At 46.7% G+C, this 19352-nt stretch overlaps 7 protein-coding genes across 21 annotated transcripts in view; 2 read left to right on the top strand and 5 right to left on the bottom strand.

Moving 5' to 3' along the window:
- The window catches only part of LOC6737466 (protein furry), a 47663-nt gene extending 35842 nt beyond the window's left edge, over nt 1-11821 (top strand). For 3 of the 14 annotated variants that reach the window (XM_016169853.3, XM_016169844.3, XM_016169843.3), the window contains 16 exons: nt 66-185; nt 264-397; nt 479-577; nt 648-782; nt 848-1019; nt 1092-1197; nt 1262-1597; nt 5791-7369; nt 7435-7941; nt 8306-8932; nt 9186-9215; nt 9570-9617; nt 9713-10672; nt 10736-10981; nt 11040-11406; nt 11466-11821. In XM_016169853.3, coding sequence (XP_016031243.1) covers nt 66-185; nt 264-397; nt 479-577; nt 648-782; nt 848-1019; nt 1092-1197; nt 1262-1597; nt 5791-7369; nt 7435-7941; nt 8306-8932; nt 9186-9215; nt 9570-9617; nt 9713-10672; nt 10736-10981; nt 11040-11406; nt 11466-11650 — 5651 coding nt within the window. In that variant the 3' untranslated portion in view covers nt 11651-11821. The remainder of the gene's footprint in view (nt 1-65; nt 186-263; nt 398-478; nt 578-647; nt 783-847; nt 1020-1091; nt 1198-1261; nt 1598-5790; nt 7370-7434; nt 7942-8305; nt 8933-9185; nt 9216-9569; nt 9618-9712; nt 10673-10735; nt 10982-11039; nt 11407-11465) is intronic. The other 11 variants (XM_016169848.3, XM_016169854.3, XM_016169849.3 and 8 more) reach the window with 6 other exon arrangements.
- Nucleotides 1692-2606, bottom strand: LOC6737463 (serine protease 1). The gene has a single exon (XM_002084263.3). The coding sequence runs from the start codon at nt 2574-2576 to the stop codon at nt 1782-1784; it is 795 nt and encodes a 264-aa protein (XP_002084299.1). The 5' UTR covers nt 2577-2606; the 3' UTR covers nt 1692-1781.
- LOC27208031 (serine protease 1) lies at nt 3467-4370 on the bottom strand. The gene has a single exon (XM_016183654.3). It carries the CDS (start codon nt 4329-4331, stop codon nt 3525-3527), a length of 807 nt encoding a protein of 268 aa, XP_016031245.1. The 5' UTR covers nt 4332-4370; the 3' UTR covers nt 3467-3524.
- Nucleotides 4591-5499, bottom strand: LOC6737462 (serine protease 1). The gene has a single exon (XM_002084262.4). It carries the CDS (start codon nt 5479-5481, stop codon nt 4702-4704), a length of 780 nt encoding a protein of 259 aa, XP_002084298.2. The 5' UTR covers nt 5482-5499; the 3' UTR covers nt 4591-4701.
- A 35-nt stretch (nt 11822-11856) lies between the features above and the next one.
- Nucleotides 11857-14851, bottom strand: LOC6737460 (peptidyl-prolyl cis-trans isomerase D). Of its 2 annotated transcripts, none has more exons than XM_016171224.3 (5): nt 14717-14851; nt 13381-13621; nt 13047-13291; nt 12530-12850; nt 11857-12460 (listed from the first exon to the last, which is right to left on the bottom strand). In XM_016171224.3, the coding sequence occupies exons 2-5, from the start codon at nt 13460-13462 to the stop codon at nt 11957-11959; spliced, it is 1152 nt and encodes a 383-aa protein (XP_016031229.1). In that variant the 5' UTR covers nt 13463-13621; nt 14717-14851; the 3' UTR covers nt 11857-11956. The 2 variants fall into 2 exon arrangements, with proteins under 2 accessions (XP_016031229.1, XP_044778924.1); XM_044922989.1 differs by having other exon boundaries at nt 13381-13554; nt 14717-14850.
- On the top strand, nt 14262-16194 carry LOC6737459 (odorant receptor 67b). Its single transcript, XM_002084259.4, has 10 exons — nt 14262-14477; nt 14541-14640; nt 14703-14841; nt 14902-15096; nt 15163-15267; nt 15322-15490; nt 15542-15647; nt 15709-15810; nt 15865-16020; nt 16075-16194. The coding sequence occupies exons 1-10, from the start codon at nt 14281-14283 to the stop codon at nt 16129-16131; spliced, it is 1326 nt and encodes a 441-aa protein (XP_002084295.2). The 5' UTR covers nt 14262-14280; the 3' UTR covers nt 16132-16194.
- On the bottom strand, nt 16174-19313 carry LOC6737458 (probable RNA-binding protein 19). The gene is made up of 4 exons (XM_016171222.2): nt 19139-19313; nt 16830-19087; nt 16649-16771; nt 16174-16589 (listed from the first exon to the last, which is right to left on the bottom strand). The coding sequence occupies exons 1-4, from the start codon at nt 19172-19174 to the stop codon at nt 16250-16252; spliced, it is 2757 nt and encodes a 918-aa protein (XP_016031227.1). The 5' UTR covers nt 19175-19313; the 3' UTR covers nt 16174-16249.
- Nucleotides 19314-19352: the final 39 nt, after the last annotated feature.

The raw sequence follows: 19352 nt of genomic DNA, 5'->3' as shown, positions 1-19352 counted from the left end.
TAACGTAAAATTTTACGAGATCTACTGCTGAATTAACTCATCGTTTTTTTCTTTTCCATTTTCAGAGGATGACAAGGTGGGCACCTTGGACGTCTTGCTGAGCAGCGCTTACTGTCGATCCCAGCGCTTCCTGTCGAAACAACTGGCGCAGCTACGACCGGAACTTACCATGTCCATATTTTCTGGTGAGTATTTCATCGCTGTTAACTTGAAACAGAAGAAAAATCTAAATTTATCAATTTATATTGGGATATATATTACAGAAATCACCCATCGATTCCAAAGCGCACGGGAGGATGTGCGTGCCCTGCTGCTACAGTGCCTCCTTCCCTGGCTGCAAAACATGGAGCTGGTGGCCACAAGTGTGCCGCCCGCCACGCCCCTTTCCTACATTATGGTAAGCGAAGCATGAAATGGCTTTCCCTTTTTGAAAACCGGAGACGGATTCAAACCTTTGCTCCTTTATATCCTTTGGCAGTATTTTCCGGATTCAGGGACGCGAGGACGACGCGAGGGCACCGGTTCAACGGAGGCAACGGAAATGATTCTGAACAATCTCTTCTACATCACAGCCAAGGTATGGTGATACACTGCTCATATCCACGGCACAGCGGATGGACTTTAATCTTTAATTGTTTCCACTGCAGTTCTCCGACGCCCATCCACGCGACATCGAGGAGCTGTGGGGCACACTTTGCCAGTTCTGGCCGAACAATCTGAAGGTTATCCTGCGCTACTTGGTAATCATGAGTGGCATGGCACCCACTGAACTGCTGCCCTATGTAAGTGCCGCACTTCAACTGCAACCAAAAGTATATCTAATGTTTTTGAAAACTCCTTTAATCAGGCCAAGCGAGTGGCACTTTATCTGGTGCGGAGCTGTCCGGATCGGTTGCTGGATGAGCTCATGGCCGAGCTGCAGACGGTGGAGACGCTCAACTGTCTGATTGAGCGCACGGAGACACCACCTTTCTACCGATTGACCAGCATGCGAAAGGCATCCAGTCACAGTGCTGATGGTAGGTCCTATAATTGGCCTCTCGAGAACCTAAAACTTAAATTTTGAATTTCAATTGATCATTTTGTGACAGGCCAAGCTGCAGGTGGCATTAATGACTCCAGGATTCAGGACCTGGCTGTCGAAAAGGGCACAATTCACACCAAGCGGCACAGCGGAGAGGATCCCATTAAAATTGGGTAAGTCCATTTGATTATTTACCATTTTATATGGAATTAATATATAAATATTCAATTCCCGCAGAACCTGCAAATCGGACAGCGGCATTAGAGCCTACACACAAGCAGCCGCAGCTGCTGCCGCCGCTGCAGTTACTCCCGGATCAAGTGGCAATCGTCCACCTCGAGGCGCCGATAAGATTCGCGCCGCATCGGGACCTTCCATACTTCCTCGTCCGGAGGATATACTGATCAACGATCCGGAGTTGCGGCAGGAGGAAAATGTAGAGCTGCGCGGAACGTCGGATGCTGCGCCAAACGGCCATCCACATCCACTCCCAATGCCAGAATATGGAGGATACTTTGCCCCACTCACTGAGTTTCTACCCGATGTTAGTTTGCCGATTAGTGGATTCCACAGGTGAGTTGTTCTGTTCTTTTTTTTCTGTAAATTTAAAAACTTTTCCTTGATATTCAGCACCCCTGTTAAGCCTATTCAATTGATAGTCAAGAAGTTTGGTTTGCAGTTTTCGAATGAATTTATTTAGAAAAGCAAAGACTTTGCTGAAGAAACCTCAACATTGTCATTACTGTTCCTAAGCCAATTAGTAGGAGATGCCAGTGTGGTCGCGGATCCATCCCAGGTAGTCCGAGACGCGGGTGTAGCCAGAGGGTCCGTTGTGGCAGCTGACGGAGGCAAAGGTAATCACACCGACGAGACGAGCATTGTCGTGTGTAACCAGAGGGCCACCGGAGTCACCTCCGCACACGGACTTTCCGTCGGCGTGACGGGTGCACATGTCGGTACCGGCAACAGAGCCATAGGCCTGCTCGCACTCGCTGTTGCTGATGATCTGCACATCGACACACTGCAGCCAGTCAGCCAGGTTTCCGTTGTCCATACCACCCCATCCGCAAGCGACGCACCAGGTGTCCTGGTAGCGATCGTTCTGCTCGTTCATGCTTGGCAGAGGGATCTTGTTGATCAGTCCATTGAAGTCGACATGGGGAGTGCGGATCAGACCAATGTCTCGGCCGCCCTGGGAAGGCCAGTCGGGGTGGCTGATGAAGTTGTCACGGCGGACGGTCTGCCTGAAGGCACCGTTCCAGCCCCAGTTGGATCCGTAGTGGATCTCCACGTAGTCTCCGGTCAAGCAATGGGCGGCAGTTAGGATCCAGTCGTTGGCAATGATGGTACCAGCACCAACGGCACCACTGTTGCTTCCATCGGTACGGATGAACAGGCCCACAATGTAGGGAGCCTTGCCCTCGGGAGCTGGGTAGCCATTGACAATGCGACCCTCGGGTCCCTGGGACAGGAGGCTGGTGCGGTTGAGACCGGTCGGGGAGGCGGCCACCAGGGCCAAAGCCGCGGAGAGAGTTAGCAGGAACAGTTTCATGGCTGTGATGAAACTTATTCTTCTGGTCGAGGCAACCTGCTTTTATACGATTTTTGAGACAATATTTATTGATAAGGCTTCCTATTATCAATCAACAATGAAATCGTATCTCACCCACACTTAGAGGATCCATTCATGCCTTGCACTTGAGTTCGTAGTGTCCGTTTCTAATCATTTGTTATGGAATTAGCATCTCAGGGGGGATTGGACCACTTCACATCACGGCTATCGGTACAAGTAGGAAATGCAAAATATACTGGGAGCCAATGTGCCTCGTAAATCTATTCTACCCCTTATGAAGCAGGTATAGATAAGAGTATGAGCTGATCTATAAATTAGGCCGTGAAAGAACTCAATTGTCGTGACACGTAACTAATATAGTAGACTTTCGCTAGCCAGGAACCCAGCCAAAAAATAACAAAACAAGCTGTATATTTCCCTTATTTTGATAGTAAATTCGTCAGATTTCAAAAAATGGGGGTTTTACTCTGTTATCTTAGACTCCATAATCACACTTCTTATTGCCAACTACTTATATTTTACCTAATTTATTTTATTAGAAAGGTACTTCATTATAAGGGCCCCTTGAAAAGTACTTTATGGCGTGTGAAAGAAGTCTTTTGTTGACAACAAATATTGGGATGCTAAAAATATACAACTGGTGTACGGGGCACCGTATACGGATTAGTTTGATAGGAGCACCTGGTTTGGGGCATCTTGTTAGGGACACCTTGCTTGTGCGATCTTATAAGCTTATACGCGTATCCTTGCTCGGGGCATCGGACCACCATGTGCGTTGTATACTATAGCTTGTATTTATAATGCAGACATCAGTTGATACCGAGCTTAAAACTGATATATTCTTCATTGCCACATTTTAAAGAGTGATGTACAGTTGTATTTTATATAAAGATTTTATTGAAAAAATACAAAGAATTTATTAAGTGTTTAGTAGGAGATGCCGGTGTGGTCACGGATCCATCCCAGGTAGTCGGTGACGCGGGTGTAGCCGGAGGGGCCGCTGTGGCAGTCCACCGAGCCAAAGGTAATCACTCCCACGAGACGGGCGTTGTCATGGGTAACAAGGGGACCACCGGAGTCGCCTCCGCAAGAGGATTTGCCATCGGTGCGGCGTGTGCACATATCAGTACTGGCCACGGTGCCGTAGGACTGCTCGCACTCGCTGTTGCTGATGATCTGGACGTCCATGCACTGCAGCCAGTCGGCCAGGTTGCCATTGTCCATGCCGCCCCATCCGCAGGCCACGCACCAGGTGTCCACGAAGCGGTCGCCCTCCTCGCTGAAGCTTGGTAGGGCGACCTTGTTGATCAAGTTGGTGAAGCCCACGGAGGGAGTGCGGATCAGACCGATGTCGCGACCGCCCTCAGCGGGCCAGTTTGGATGGCTGATGAAGTTGTCACGGCGGACGGATTGCCTGAAGGCTCCGTTCCAGCCCCAGTTGGATCCGTAGTGGATCTCCACGTAGTCGGTGGTCAGACAGTGAGCGGCGGTCAGGATCCAGTCGCTGGCGATGATGGTTCCAGCTCCAACTGCGGCACTGTTGCTGCCATCGGTGCGGATCAGCAGTCCCACAATGTAGGGAGCCTTGCCCTCGGGCGCTGGGTAACCGTTGACGATGCGACCATCGGGACCCTCGGAAATGGTCACCTGGGGCAGAAGGCTGGTGCGGTTGAAGCCTGGGGAGGCGGCGACCACGGCTAGGGCCACGGAGAGTGTAAGTAGGAACAGCTTCATGGCTCGGAGGAAACTTAGAAGTCAGCACAGACCCCCGCGTTTTTATATACGACCTGGTAGCCTTATCGATGACGGATTTGTTCATTTTTTTTGTGTTAACCGTATCACGGATACTCATAGCCGCAAACGCAATACAAGTTTAATTTTAATCAACTCAAGAACTTTTCTACTCGATAACCATTAATAAATCATTAATTTAGACACTACTTAAAGTAATTCAATTTAAAGTTTGAATATAGTAAAGTAAACCCCATTTTCTGCTCAATGTGGATATATATTTACATAGGTTCATTTAAAGTGCAACAAAAATATCAGAATATATGGATAGACAATGATTTGATTTAGATACATCATCGGTCGATTCTCCTCGTTAGTAATAGGCAATTCCCGACTTCTCTCGGATCCAGTCCAAGTGATCGGAGACACGGGTGTAGCCCGATGGTCCAGACTTGCAGCCGATGGATGCAAAGGTGATAACGCCCACTTGAATGGGATTGTCGTGGGTGACCAGTGCTCCGCCGGAGTCGCCACCGCACACGGACTTGCCATCGGTGGCCCGGGTGCACATATCAGTGCTGGCCACCGATCCGTATGACCTGGCGCATTCTCCGTTGCTAATGACTTGCACGTCCATGCACTGCAGCCAGTCGGCCAATCCTCCATTGGACATTCCTCCCCAGCCGCAGGCCACGCACCACCAGTTCTCGAAACGCTCACCTTTTTGGCTGAACTTGGGTAGCGAAACTTTGTTGATCAAATTGGTGAAGCTGACGTACGGGGTGCGAATGAGTCCGATGTCGTGACCAGCGCTATTGGGATATCCTGGATGGCGAAAGAAGTTATTCTTGTTCACCGTATGCTGGAGCTGACCGTTCCAGGCACGATTCGAGCCGTAGTGTATGTTCACGGAATCGGTGGTCAGGCAATGGGCAGCGGTCAGGACCCAATTGTTTCCAATTACGGAACCTCCGCCCACGGCTCCATTGTTCATACGCAGGCCCACAGCATACGGTGCCTTGCCTTCGTAGGCCGGATAGCCATTTACGATGATGTCCTGGAGACCACCATCATGATGAGCCGTACGATTGCGATTCCTGTGGGCACAGGCGGTGGCAACAAACAATAGAAACAATACCAGTTTTTTTGTCATGCTTAAAATTAAATCTATATCGCAATGGTTTCCGCTTTTTATAGAAGAAATGCTTGCACGTGTTATTTACGGCTGGGGGTAATTAGTCTCCAGTCCATCGTGGGTTATCTGTGCTTTCGACACTTAATGAGTGTGGGTATTAGCTCAGATATACTTTGTCAATGGTAATACATTTTAACAAAGAGATACATTTTTATTTTCAAACCCATATTGCCTAAATTCACTTAACACACTGCGGAGTTTTTCTGATTTCGACATATAATGTTGCCATAGTATAAACATCAGTTTTAATGCTGGTTTCACTTGCAGATGCAATGTGGCCGTTATGCTGCTCACCGACATTGTAGTGGACGGCATTCCGGGCATCGACTGGACCCTTCACTTGCCTCTGATGCTACACATCCTTTTCCTGGGACTGGACCACACGCGCATCATTGTGCGGGAGCACTGCAAACAGCTGTGCGTCAATCTGCTGATCGTGCTGGCGGAGCACAATGATCACCTGACGGTGGCCCGCATCCTGTTGAACAGCGAAACAAGTAAACTGGATCTGGGACTCACGGTGCCAGCGCTGCCCGTGATCGACAATAACTTTACGGAGCTCCATCAGCAATTCGACAGCTATCTGCTGCACGTGAGTCCCCAGGCGGCAGCCTATGCCCTGCAGCACAATCTCTCCAGCTCCACGATCATAGCGGCGCATCAGCAGAATTTATCACAAACGCCGCAGAGTCAGCAGCCGACGGGTTCGCAAAATGGTCAGACTACGACGCCTCCTGGCTTGACTGTTACTCCAGCTGCCATGCAAATAAATCCGAATAACTCGGAGAATTCGGAGGTGCCGCTGATCCATCCCGATGAGCATGCTCCTCCACAACCGGGTCCCAGTATGCCCATTGCCCATGTGATCAAGAGCCTGCTGAAGTTCCTCGCCCAGGACACGTGTCAGCCACTGTGGAACTATGAGGATATTACGGCCAAGGTGTGGGCAGTAAAATCTGCAGAGCAATTGAGCTGCTTCCTCAAGCACATGGTCAAGGTGTTTGCAGATAGTTATCCCCAAGCTCGCATCGCCGAGCGCTGGGCGCAGACTGCCCTCCAGTTGGGTTTATCCTGCTCATCGCGTCATTATGCCGGTCGATGTCTGCAGATCTTCCGGGCGTTGAATGTGCCCATAAATTCGAGAATGCTATCGGATATTCTCTCCAGACTGGTGGAAACCGTGGCGGAGCAGGGTGAGGATATGCAGGGATATGTAACTGAGTTGCTTCTAACTCTGGAGGCTGCAGTGGATAGCTTGGATTCGGACTTCCGACCCCTGGATGTGATGAAGGATATATTCAAGAGCACACCGAATCTGAACAACAAGGATGGAGGACCGAACTCAATTTTGCCCGGCAAGAAATCGCCATCAGGAATGACGCCACAATCATCGAACTACTCGATTCCCAGTCATGGAAGGAGCACCAGTTACTCGGTGTCCTATTGCGGAAGAAAGGCAAACAATTCACCCTGTGACAAGCAGGTGGAGCTGAGGAATCGATCTTCTGGAATCGATCTAGAGCGCAGCGTCGTCTGCAAATTCGGCGTTGGCGGCGGAGGAGCTGGATCAGCGCTTTCCCGTTCCCGGAGCGCCCAGAGTCTGAAGATGCTGGGTGATACGGCCACGCAGGATGATAAGATGACCATCCTGGCGCAACTGTTTTGGCTCTCTGTTTCTCTACTGGAATCGGACTACGAACATGAGTTCATGCTGGCACTCCGTCTGCTGACCAGGGTATTGCACCGACTTCCATTAGATCGGCCAGATGCACGGGATAAGGTGGAGAAGTTGCAGCAGCAGTTGAAGTGGACAGCCTATCCGGGAGTTCATGCCCTCCTCTTGAAGGTATGTTTCTGAATTACCTCAATAATTACTAAAATTTAATCATGTTTTTTATATCGATTTTGTAGGGCTGCACACACAGTGCCACGTATGAACCCACCATTACCCTGCTGTCCCAATTCGCACCGTTGCTGACCCTTCCCGTGTGTGATCCCACCCAAAGCTGCGCCTTCCCGATGAATGTAATCGCCCTGCTGCCCTACATGTTGCTGCACTACGAGGATGCCAATGAAATTTGCATCCGCAGTGCAGAAAACATTGCTCAGGTTTCAACGGAGTTGGGCGCAAAGCTGGAAAACCTGGGCACTGTGATGACACTCTACAGCCGAAAGACCTTCTGCAAGGAGTCGTTTCAGTGGACCAAGTGTGTGGTCAAGTACCTTCATGACACCTATGCGCACATGGGCCTCCACATGGTGGCGTTTCTCATCGAGGTCCTGGAAAAGGGGCCGCAGCAGGTGCAGGTGCCCGTCCTGAATGTTATCCACTGCATGCTGCACTACGTGGATTTGTCGGCGCCGCAGGCTCAGAGTATAAATGCCGACTTGCTGAGGGCGATTGGAAAATATCTGGATGTAAGTAGAATATATGTATATGTGCATCTGGGGATTTACCTCGTCAGTGCAAACAAAAAATCAATCAGAAAAATAAACCCTTCATTAAAAGTAAAGCTATCTCGTTGAAACTTTAAACCAGTTTTTTATATTATTATTATGTCATAAATCTGCCAAATGATAAGTGCATTTTGTTTATTGTAATTATTTTGCCTTTATGAGCCAACATCTAATCTAAATAACCGAGCGAGCTTCTAAATTAGATTATTGTTGGTGGGCACTGAAATAATTTTTAAAAAGAAAGCATGGTTTGATCAACCAACATTATTTATTACAATATTTAGCAAAATCAAAAATACTGAATTCTGAATTTTAATACTTTTAGACGGCTTACTGGAAGGACTCGCTGAAAATCCTGAAGCTGATCGTGACCCGCAGCTCGTCCCTGCAGGTGGTGCCACCCAGCGACGGCAGCAGCGCCGGCTTATCGTTCTCTTTCTATGGCGCATATCCGGACTCGGATATGTTCTGTAAAAAGGAACTGGCCGGTCGCACTATGGAGTTTACGTTCGACGTTTCGCAAACGCCACTAATCGGTCGGCGCATCCTGTTGAAGACGGAGGAGCCGGTGGCCGGTGGAGCCGTCTCCACCACGGGCAGCTCCTCGCTGAACTCCACTCTGACGAATGCTACCACTGTGACGGTGGCGCCCAGTGCTGCCCAGCAGCAAACCAATGTCCAGATGCAACAGCAGCGTGCCAACACCAATGTGGCGGCACTGGCAGCCGCAGCAGCTGCCCAACACCAACAGCAGCAGCATGCCATCGGAGCTGGCAGCAGCGTGGTCGGAACACCCAACTCGCCACGTCGGAGTGCCAGCCTGTCGCCGGCGGATACGGTGCCACTGAGCGGATGGAAGCGACCCTGGATGTCTCAGTGTCGAGTGCGTGAGTGTCTGGTCAATCTGCTGACCACCTGCGGGCAGCGCGTCGGCCTGCCCAAGTCGCCATCGGTAAGTGTTGCCCAGGATCCAAACAGCCGACCGCTTGTACATAGCCAGGTGCATGCCTTAGGCTCCCCTAGAGCTCCCCTCTTCTCATGCATTTTTGCAATTATCAATTGTGCAATTATTACCTCTAACTCTTTTTCTTTCATGTAAACAATACCAAATACCAATACCAAATCCAATACCAAACCAAAAACAAACTAACACGCATTATCATCATTAACCAATCAATCTGATACCAAAATCGAAAAATATCTAGGATGATTTCATAAACTCAATTTGCTCAAAGGTAAAGGACACGTTTCTATGTGCCGCGTCTAGTTTTGCTTTGTGTGATTTTAGTTCTCGCATGTGGTAGTTATACAGAAAAATTGTTATCATTTTGAATTTGATATTTTTAGTTCTATTGAAATATTAAGCAAGCAACATGTTTTCTATGTTCATATCGAGTTCTTTTTGATATGAAAATTACCAAGATTATTGATCATCGTTTTTTGTTTTGTCCTGTGTTCCATTCCACACAATCGAGTCACACAAAAATACCGTCATTTTGCTTTTCTATTCCGTTGTTCCGTTCGCATGTGGCATGTTTTGTTTCAAACTGTACTTTTCGTTTATATACTCTTTATCTAAACACATTTAGTCTTTGAGCACGTCACTACTAACCGGATCGATTGCGACCAGACAAAGCGTAAGCTTTATCTCAATTACTCTTCTATACTATTCATCTAAATGTTAATCGTTATCTTTTGTGAACTTAACTAATCGCTTAAACTGTACATATAGGTGATCTTCAGCCAATCCTCGGATCTGATGGAGCGCCAGTCTTCGGCCGCATCGTCTACGGAAGAAACTTCCGGTCCTCAGGGTGACCTGAGCAGCGGTTCGAGGCGCGACGATGGTCAGCCCGATTTCACCGTCTTCAAGGACTTTGATTTCTTGGAGTACGAGGACAGTATTGCCGGCGAATCCACGGACAACTTCAACTGGGGAGTTCGTCGTCATCAGCTCTTCGAGGGCGATGAGGATCGCTTGAATTGCGGCAGTGGCATTGGTGGCTCCATTAAAGGAGGTCACTCATCCGCCTTTGAGGACAGCTTCAGTGATAAGACTCCCATTTTGAGTAAGAGGAAACGACAGATTGCGGACGATTCATCCGACGAAGAGGCTGAATCGGAGTCGCCTTTGGACGAGGATCATCGTCAGTCGTTCCTGAAGTCCGGGTACAGTGCTGTGCCCCCCACATCATTAAGTCTTCGAGAGCGCAGGCGACGCAACTCGGTGTCGCGAAGCGATACCAGTGGATCCAGTGCTGGGGATTTAGGTGACCTAACACCCTGTAATGCCTCGCCACATCTACCGGGCATCATTCGATTCTCCGCCGCCATTCATGATGAGGCGGAGGAGAACTGGCGTCGCCAGGTGCAGGCTTTGTTGGTCAATCAGCCATCAGCCCACACCTCGGAACTACTGCAGCAGCTATACAGACTGATCAAGGAGCTTACTTTCAAAACGGTCAACATTTCCAAGGAGGCAAAGAAGTTCTTTACCGGCATTGGCTCACAACTGGGCAACAGGATCTCTCTTTTCACGGATTTGCTCAGTTCTCGGGCTGATCCTCCTCAGGTTTGGTGCAGCGATCTGCAGGCAACCTCACCCAAGCTCTTTGAGACGTTGCGTTTCAATGTTTTGGAGGTGCAAGAGCATCTGGAAACCTTCTTCGATCGTAAAGATCAGGTTTTGGAGGTATAACCATACTCATTTATGTTATAGGATGACATTTATTTAATGAAATTGTCTTGATCTTAGTGTTTGGATGCAGTGAAGACAAGTTGCAAACTGTCGCTCTTCAACGAGGCGGATGTGGCTGCTTCTGGGCTGGAGTTGCCAAGCACCTCCAGTATAGTCTATATGCCCTTCGATCCAGCTTCCACTGAGGTGGTCCTCGACTTGGGTCGCTCGCTTTACAAACTGATGTTCCAACTGTTGCTGCTCATCGAATCAAATCATAAGATATCCTCGAATGTTGTTAATCATTTCCGTATGAACGAAGACGTGAGTGAAAAAACTGAATTTGATTGAGAAGCAGTTGTAATAACGAATCCAATTGCAGATGCACGACATATCCGATCTCTATGCCCTGGTTCGCGATGCCTTGGTGCGTTATATCAGCGAGGCCGAACTGGATTGCTTGGAGTCATCCACTTCGACGGAAGGCGAGCATACGCCAACGCCTTCGCCTGGCTTGCCTATGACCCCTGAGGAATTCGAGGCTGCACTTACTGAGCACATCGATCTGCAGCGCTGGCCCAGCGCCATTGCTCATGTGCGACAGTATCGACGGATTTCAACGCTCAACGCTAGCGGTTATCAAAACGTTACCATATTTAGCTATAACAGCGCGGACAATCGGCAGAAGTGGGATGAAATGTCCGTGATACTAAATGCTTATGCGCATGGTATTATGAAGGATCGCACAGGTATGCTAATAAGACAAAGGTACAAGTGCTCCGTAACTAAAAGCTCTTTACTCTTTCAGCAGAAGCCTTTATAGTATCCAAATCCGACTCGGAGCTGTTCGAGATCTATGCCATTCTGTCGGAAAACTTGTATCATGTATCCAGCGCTCTGACTAACATGGAGATCAGCATGAAGAGCTACTCGGCGGGCAGCGCATCGGGCAATTCGCATCGCAGCGAACAGGACATTGTGACAAATCTTTAAAATAATCTGTAAACTAAGCTAATCGCAGAAGTAAGCTCCCTTTTATATGTAATCTTTTAGTGCGTAGGCTGCATATTAGACACTGCGGTGTACGTAAGCGATCATTATTATTGTGTACGAACAAATGTAAGTTAGGTACGATTCAATATATTTATCAATTACAGCACAATACGCCTATCCTTTCCATTTAAACGAAAACTAACGCATTACCTTCTTGTGGTAAACCACTGACTTGGTAAATCCAACATTTATTTATTAATAAGTATTTACATTTAAGAAGCCATGAAAATGGTGACTGGCTGCCAGCTAGGCAAATAGATTTTTAAGGGCATTTCGTTGTTGTCGGTTGTACTGGGCCAGGAGCTGCTTGGTGCTGTTCAGTTCATTTAGGATCTGTTTATTCTCCGGCAGGAGATTGTGAGCCGTTTTCAAATCGTTAATGGCCTCCTCGTAGTTGCGCAATCCGCGTTGCGCCTGGGCGCGTCGATAGAAAGCCTTGCTACATTTCGGATCTCGGCGAATGGCTTCATTGCAAACTTCTCTAGCGCTCGTATAGTTGCCAATTTTTAGGTCCACAGCGGCTGCATTAATGTTGTTTACCACGGAGAAGCCGTCGACCTTGAGCAGATCTTCATCGACAAGGTGTTTTTTGAGGGGATTCAGTTGCTGCCAGCCGAACTGTCTGCTCAGGTAATGATAGTAGCGATTCGCCTTGCGATATTTTGCCCGCGCTTCGTGATAGCGGCCAAGCTGATAGAAGTGATTGCCCGATTGGCGAATGCCCGTGAGAAGCTCAACCGCCCCATCACCCTGTTGCACAATAAGCAGTGATATTGGGTCAGTGCTAAAGTTATGACGGAATATATAACCATAACTCACTGTGAACTTGTCGAGCTTGCGCGGCCAGTCTTGGGGATAGGCAGGCAACTTGTCCGCTGTCTCGTCGTTGCACTCGATGCCCCAGTCCTCGTTGTGAGCTATCTCTCCGCAGTCCCGTATCACGATCGACGCCGTCGGATCGCCTTCGTCATTGCAGTTTTGTTCCATTTCAGCTACGATACCCAAGCCACGTAAAACACGACCTACGACTACGTTTGTTCCATTCAGATTCTCACAGCCCGCGGCCGAAATGAAAAACTGCGAGTTGTTGGAGTTCGGCTTCCCGTAGTTGGCCATGCTGACCACGCCCTCTTCGCTGTGCTGTGGGAGATTATAGGTTATATGATTTGGTTATAAGAGATATGCATGCATGGTTCCAGCTTAATGTCAAAAGATTTAGATCTTATAACAAGTGTTTAACTATTAAAGAAAATAGTTTTATGCATTTATAGGTGGTTCTATTGGGATTAAGAATCTAGAGATATCCGTGACCTCTTTTTTGTAAAATGGAACTTACTGAGAGTTCAAAGTTCTCGTCATCGAAAACTGGTCCGTAGATGCTCTCGCCGCTGCTTCCATCGTTCTTGACCACATCCCCGCTCTGGACGACGAAGACTCGCTTGATCTTGTGGAACTTTGTGCCCTTGTAGTGGAGCGGTTTGCCCAGAGTACCGATACCACATTCGCCCGTGCACAGGGCACGGAAATTTTCCGCTGTCTTCGGCACAACATCCTTGCGCAGTTCAATTATCATGCGACCCGCTGTGACAATATATATGTACGTGTGAGTAGCAGATTCAACTAGTTGGTTGGCATGGCAATGGCCTCAATCTCGGTCAGATTCCACTCACCATCCTCCTTGCCAATGGAAATGTCCAGGTAGACCAGTGGATTTGTTGATTTCACCGGACGGATCAGCTTGCGTTCCTCCATTTTAGCCCTTAGGGGCGGGCCTTCGCTAATGTGACTTATCACTGCCCGCCAAGTACTCCAGACAAGTCCAAACTGATATTATCGCCCGATTTCTGAGTTGCGAATAAAATTGTTTACCTTATTTCGCAGTGTGGCTGTGTGGGGATAACGGCAAAACACCTGCAACTCGCAGTAGACAACGAATGCAAGACAATCCATGTAAATTTACATCATAAGTAGAAAACAATGTACTTATTCGAGTCGAATGTATAATTTAAAGTAACGGACACAATTTTCAAAAATAAATGCAAGATTCTAGGCGGCACACAAGCAGGAAACATATTTTTTTAAACAATTTTTGAGTAAATTCAACGACATTACAGAGGTTGATGAAATATTATCATCCCTTTAGCATATTGTTGCAACGTTAACCAGAAAACCGTATTGTTTGAGCTTTTATTAAAGTGCCTTATAATAAATATATATATGTATTTTTGTCAAAACACAAATTTAGAAAAGTAAATCAGTCTCGCGCTCAGGGATTACTTTAATTTTAAAGATGTATTAAAAGTCAAGGGGATGTTTCCGCTTACTCGATATTGCTAACACTAATACCAATAGTGTCCGACTTTAATTTCATTATTAGCCTTTTTGAGGCCTTTGTAGCCAAGGACCTTCGATGAGTTCTAAATTTTTAATGCTTTTGAGTAACGCCCATCCAATTTGTATAATTATTTGTGTCTCCTATCGAGTTGCACAATAACCACAACGTATAGCAAATTATTTGGAAGGAACCATATAATTTGGGAAGCCTAATTGAGACCCGAAAGCCATTGCAAATGCATAAAAAGCGTATGATACGAGTTCTCTTCAAACAGTACAGGATTCATCAATACGGAATGCAGGACCAACTGGATCACGAGCTGGAGCGGATCGACAAGCTGCCAAAACTGGGCCTTCTGTGGGTGGAGTACAGTGCCTATGCCCTGGGAGTTAATATTGCACCGAGGAAGCGCAGCTCCAAATACTGTCGATTGTACGGTTTATCCTACTCTATAACTATATTTTTTTGGTAAATTAGGATCGTTTTCTTATCCAGAACTCGCATTGCGGTATTGATTGTTAACTTAAGCATCATCTACAGTCTGGTCGCCTTCATTATGGAGAACTATTTGATCTCCTTCGAGACATACGTTGAGGTTTGGTTTACTGTGGCTTATACTTAATCTGTGTACTTCTAATCCAATGTATTTTATATTAGGCTGTTTTACTTACCTTTCAATTAAGCGTTGGTGTGGTCAAGATGTTTCACTTTCAAAGCAAAGTGGAATCGTGTTCCCAACTAGTGTTTTCTACAGAGACTGGTGAGGTATTAAAGTCACTGGGTCTTTTTAATTTGGGTAAGACAGTAGAATCAATGATATCTGTTCTTTAATATGTTTCGAACATTTCAAAAACAGAATTGCCGAGAAAAAAGGAACTGCTGAGCTCAGTTAGTTTGATTTTGCTTAACAATTGGATGATCATCGATCGTCAGGTGATGTTCTTCTTCAAGATCGTTTGCATGCCGGTTCTATACTATTGTGTTCGACCATATTTTCAATATATCTTCGATTGCTATATCAAGGATAAGGATACATGTGAAATGACCTTAAGTAAGTGACTAAATTACTGCTTTAGCTACTATTTGAACGTTCTGATTTTATTAATTTATATTACAGCTTACCCGGCAATTGTGCCGTATTTGCAATTGGGAAAATATGAATTTCCCTCCTATGTGATTCGCTTCTTTTTACTTCAATCTGGACCTCTTTGGTGCTTCTTTGGTGAGTCTTCGAAGTTATTTACTTAAATAATAATTGAACCACTTTTTCCATTAGCCGTTTTTGGTTTTAACAGCCTTTTCGTGGTCCTTACCAGATATGAGTCTGGTCTGATAAAAGTCCTAAGATTTCTGGTCCAAAATTCCACCTCGGATATCCTGGTGCCCAAGGACCAAAGAGTCAAATATCTTCAATGTTGCGTGAGGCTTTTTGCTCGCATATCCAGGTAATAGGATAGACTGTTTAAAACTAACTCTTCTAACCACTTTTCATTTAGCCATCACAATCAAATTGAAAACCTCTTCAAGTACATCATTCTGGTTCAGTGCTCCGTGAGCAGTATTTTGATCTGCATGCTGCTCTATAAGATTAGCACAGTTTTGGCAAGTTGATTGATAAACTTTATAGTGTATACATCAATTAACTTAAAAATTGTTTCTTTAGGAAGTTGGATGGGTGTGGATGGGCATGATTATGGTCTACTTTGTGACCATAGCTCTGGAGATCACTCTGTACAACGTGAGTGCACAGAAGGTGGAGAGCCAGGTATATTATATTGTATAATTTTAATGTTTACGTAAGTAATTATTGTATTTTTAGAGTGAACTGCTGTTTCATGATTGGTACAACTGTAGTTGGTATAATGAGTCTAGGGAATTCAAGTTCATGATCAAAATGATGCTTCTTTTTTCACGTCGAACTTTTGTTTTAAGCGTTGGTGGGTTTACAAGTCTCTCCCACAAATTCCTAGTGCAGGTATTACATTAAAATTGTCTCTTATTTCATAGCATATTAAGATTCCACTTTTAGGTTTTTCGGTTGAGTGCAAACTTCTTTCTGCTCCTGCGCAACATGAACAACAAATAGGTTGCATAGCATAGTTATTGCAGTTATTAAAACAGAGTCGTACAGTTTTGTTCATAAAAATAACAATTTCTATTTATTATATCGTGATCGTTCTACACTTTCAAGCTACGTCTGAGGACTATTGCTCCTCCTCTTCGTCGTCATCTTGATTTGGCTGCACACTGCCCTCCACATCGAAGAAGGATTTTCTACTGCGTTTGGCCGCAGTGGCCGCTTGACTGCCATCGAATTTGGCCGCCGTCCGCTTGCGAAGCTCCTCCACGTCCTGATTGTCGTCATTGGCGCTCCACTCAAGTACCAAACGACGACCGTAAAGATGTGTACTGGCGCTTAGGGCATCGAAAGCGCGTTTGGCCTCCGCCTTGGACATGTAGTCAACGAAACCGAAACCACGATGCGCATCCTCACCCGTGGTCGCCTTTTTAGGAATACGTAAGGATCGCAGTTCGCCAAAAGCCCTGAAAGCACGGAAGCAATAGAATTAGAATTTTTCCTAACAGGTATGACTCATACGTACTTGAATATGTCGCGAACCTCGCGGTATTGTGCCTGGAAGGGAATATTTCGCACCAGGATTTTGGTTCCCGTTTGCTTCTTCTGTGAGGCCAGTCGACGTTGTGCACCATCATTATCTTGGGTCCTGGAAGAGATTATAACGTTAGCAAACTAAAAGTATCCTTTTATGTTCCGCGGCTTACTTGAGCACCCGATCGCTGCGCTTCAGTTCGACGGGATTACCATCTATGTGGGTGAGCTGCAAGTTCTTGAGAGCATGCTCTGCCACTGACGACTTCTTGAACTGAATGAAGCCGTAGCCTAGGGACTTGAATTCGCGGGGATTCTCGGGATCCCTTCGTTTAGCAATTTCAACAGTGTGAATGCTACCCAAATGGCGGAAGTGTTTCTCCACGGTTTTTTGTACGGTCTTAAAGTTGAGGTTCCGTAGAAATAGTGTTGTATTCGGTTCGGGTTCATCATCGGCATCCTCTGCCCTAGAATCCTCCTCCTCAGCTTTCACATCATTTACAATCGGTTTCTCCTCCGGCTTTGCCTCCTCCTTTGGTTTCGGTTCCGATTTAGGAATCACTGGCTCTCCACTAAGCGTCTTGGAAAAGACTTGCTCGGGAGCCCACTCCAAATAGAGTGGGGCATTCTTGAATTTGCTGTAGGCCAACTTTTTGAAAGCTTGCCTCGCTTCCAAAGGATCACAGTACTCAATAAGTGCCGTAACGCCACTGGGAGGAAGCACAATCCTGCCAATTGGGCCAAATCGACTAAAGATGGGGGTAATCTCTGAAATTTCTGTGGCCGCTGGCAGATTCTTGGCCAGTATAACAGTGTTGGAACGTTTCTTTGCGGGCTCATCAAAAGCATCAAGGCGAACGCCTTCTTCCTCCAGGAAGCGCTTCATCTCGATGACGACTTGGGTTTCTCCCAAAGCCAAGCGCACGGCGGCACTACTGCCACCATCGCTGGTGTCCAGGATGCGTTCCTTTGAGGTCTTAAATTGCTTGGCGAGAATTTCTGCAACAGCATTGGCACCCAGAAACAATGTGTTCCAGCCAATTGGTTTTTGGGCGTTCTTCTTGAGTTTCAAGGCCTTCTTCTCTTTGAATGACAGACTGGCATCGTTTTCATCCAAATCCTCTTTCGGATTCTTTTCGATGTCCTTGCTGGGCAGAAGGTGCAATAGACGGCCATGGAAATCAGTGCCATCGAGGGTATTGAAAGCCTTTAATGCGTGCTCCGGCATCATGTACGTAACTGTGCCAAAGCCTTTGATTTTCCGTGTGAGCTTGTCGAGGGGCAGGTTTACCTCCACCACGGGACCGAACTGCTCGAAAAGCTTGCGGAGATCCTCTTCGGTAGTAGTGTAGGCTAGATTACGGAAGAATATCCTCCCGGACTCGGAGATGTCATCTTCTTTGGATAAACTGTCCTGCTGATGCTTCCACTTCGCATTGCCCGCATCGACGGCGGCTGGTGCCAATGGTTGTCCACTCTTGCTCGCTTTGGTCACCTTGTTCTTCTCGGTAAAGTCGGAGAAGAATACTTGCTTGCCCTTGATGAAACTTTTGTTTTTAAGCATTCCCTTGGCCATGTCTTTCTCAGTTTTGAAACCTACGTAGCAGAAGCCGTGAACTTTGCTGGGAAGTCGAACGGAGTACGGTTTCAGGGGCTTGAAAAACTTTAGCACCTCCTGCCGTTTGGTGTTGTATGGTACATTGTGTATTTTGATGGTGAACAGCTCCAAATTTGATTTATCCGCCTTGGCTTTGGGTTTCTTTGCGGTAGCTTCGCCGGATGTGGTTGCCATCAGGGACTTCATATACTCCAGATCGCTGATGGGCTTTTCGGCTAATTTATCGGTGTCTTCTTCCTCATTTGCCTCATCGTCTGAGCCATCCTCATCTCCTGCATCTGCATCTACTCCACTGTCATCTCTGCCAACTCGAGATTCTTTCTGCTCTTCTTCATCCTCTTCATCGTCGTCCTTGTTTTTATTTATTCCCAAATCGTTTCCCCACAGGGTTCGCGACTTGTCATGCGCCTCTAGAAACTCTTGGAATTCCGGATCGTCCTTGTGTCTGCTCAAAATTTGGTCCACCTTGTCAACTTTCTCTTTCTTCTTCTTTTTCTCAGACTCCTTGGCCTTGTCCGCCGCCTCCCTTTCCTTCTCCTTCAATTTGTCTAGGTTCTTCTTGCTGTCCTTGGCGTACTTGCTCCAAGATTGTGGCTTATCTTCGCTTCCCAAAGCAGCACAGGATTCGACGCGCACCCGGCTGGTCTGAATGCATGTGTTGTCAAAGTGCCGGATAGCCGACTGGGCCTCCTCCTCGGTGCTGTAACCCACGAAGCAGAATTGCCGGAATTTTCCATCGGGCGTGTATTTTAGTTGCAGATCCGTAATCGTGCCCTGTGCACCAAAAATCTGACGCAGTTTGTCCTCGGTAATCTATAATTTCAGTTTAAATAGATGCTTCTTTTTACAAGACTACATACTTACATGCTTGGGAAGCTGTTTGACTATAATTCGTGACATGTTTTGTAGCTAATTTGCCGTGCTGCAGCTAAAAATTCATTTAAGAACACTTTTGTTTACAAACAAATTGAAACAACACGTGCATTAGATATGCAAAAAGAACGATAGCATCATCATTGCTATCGGTTATTGGTCGTCGATATTTTGTATGTAATCGAAAAGTATATCGTACTATCGG

This window comes from Drosophila simulans, chromosome 3L, assembly GCF_016746395.2.
Source record: "Drosophila simulans strain w501 chromosome 3L, Prin_Dsim_3.1, whole genome shotgun sequence".
In the NCBI taxonomy this organism is placed as follows: Eukaryota; Metazoa; Arthropoda; class Insecta; order Diptera; family Drosophilidae; genus Drosophila; species Drosophila simulans.
This window is presented reverse-complemented; position numbering and strand designations above follow the sequence as displayed.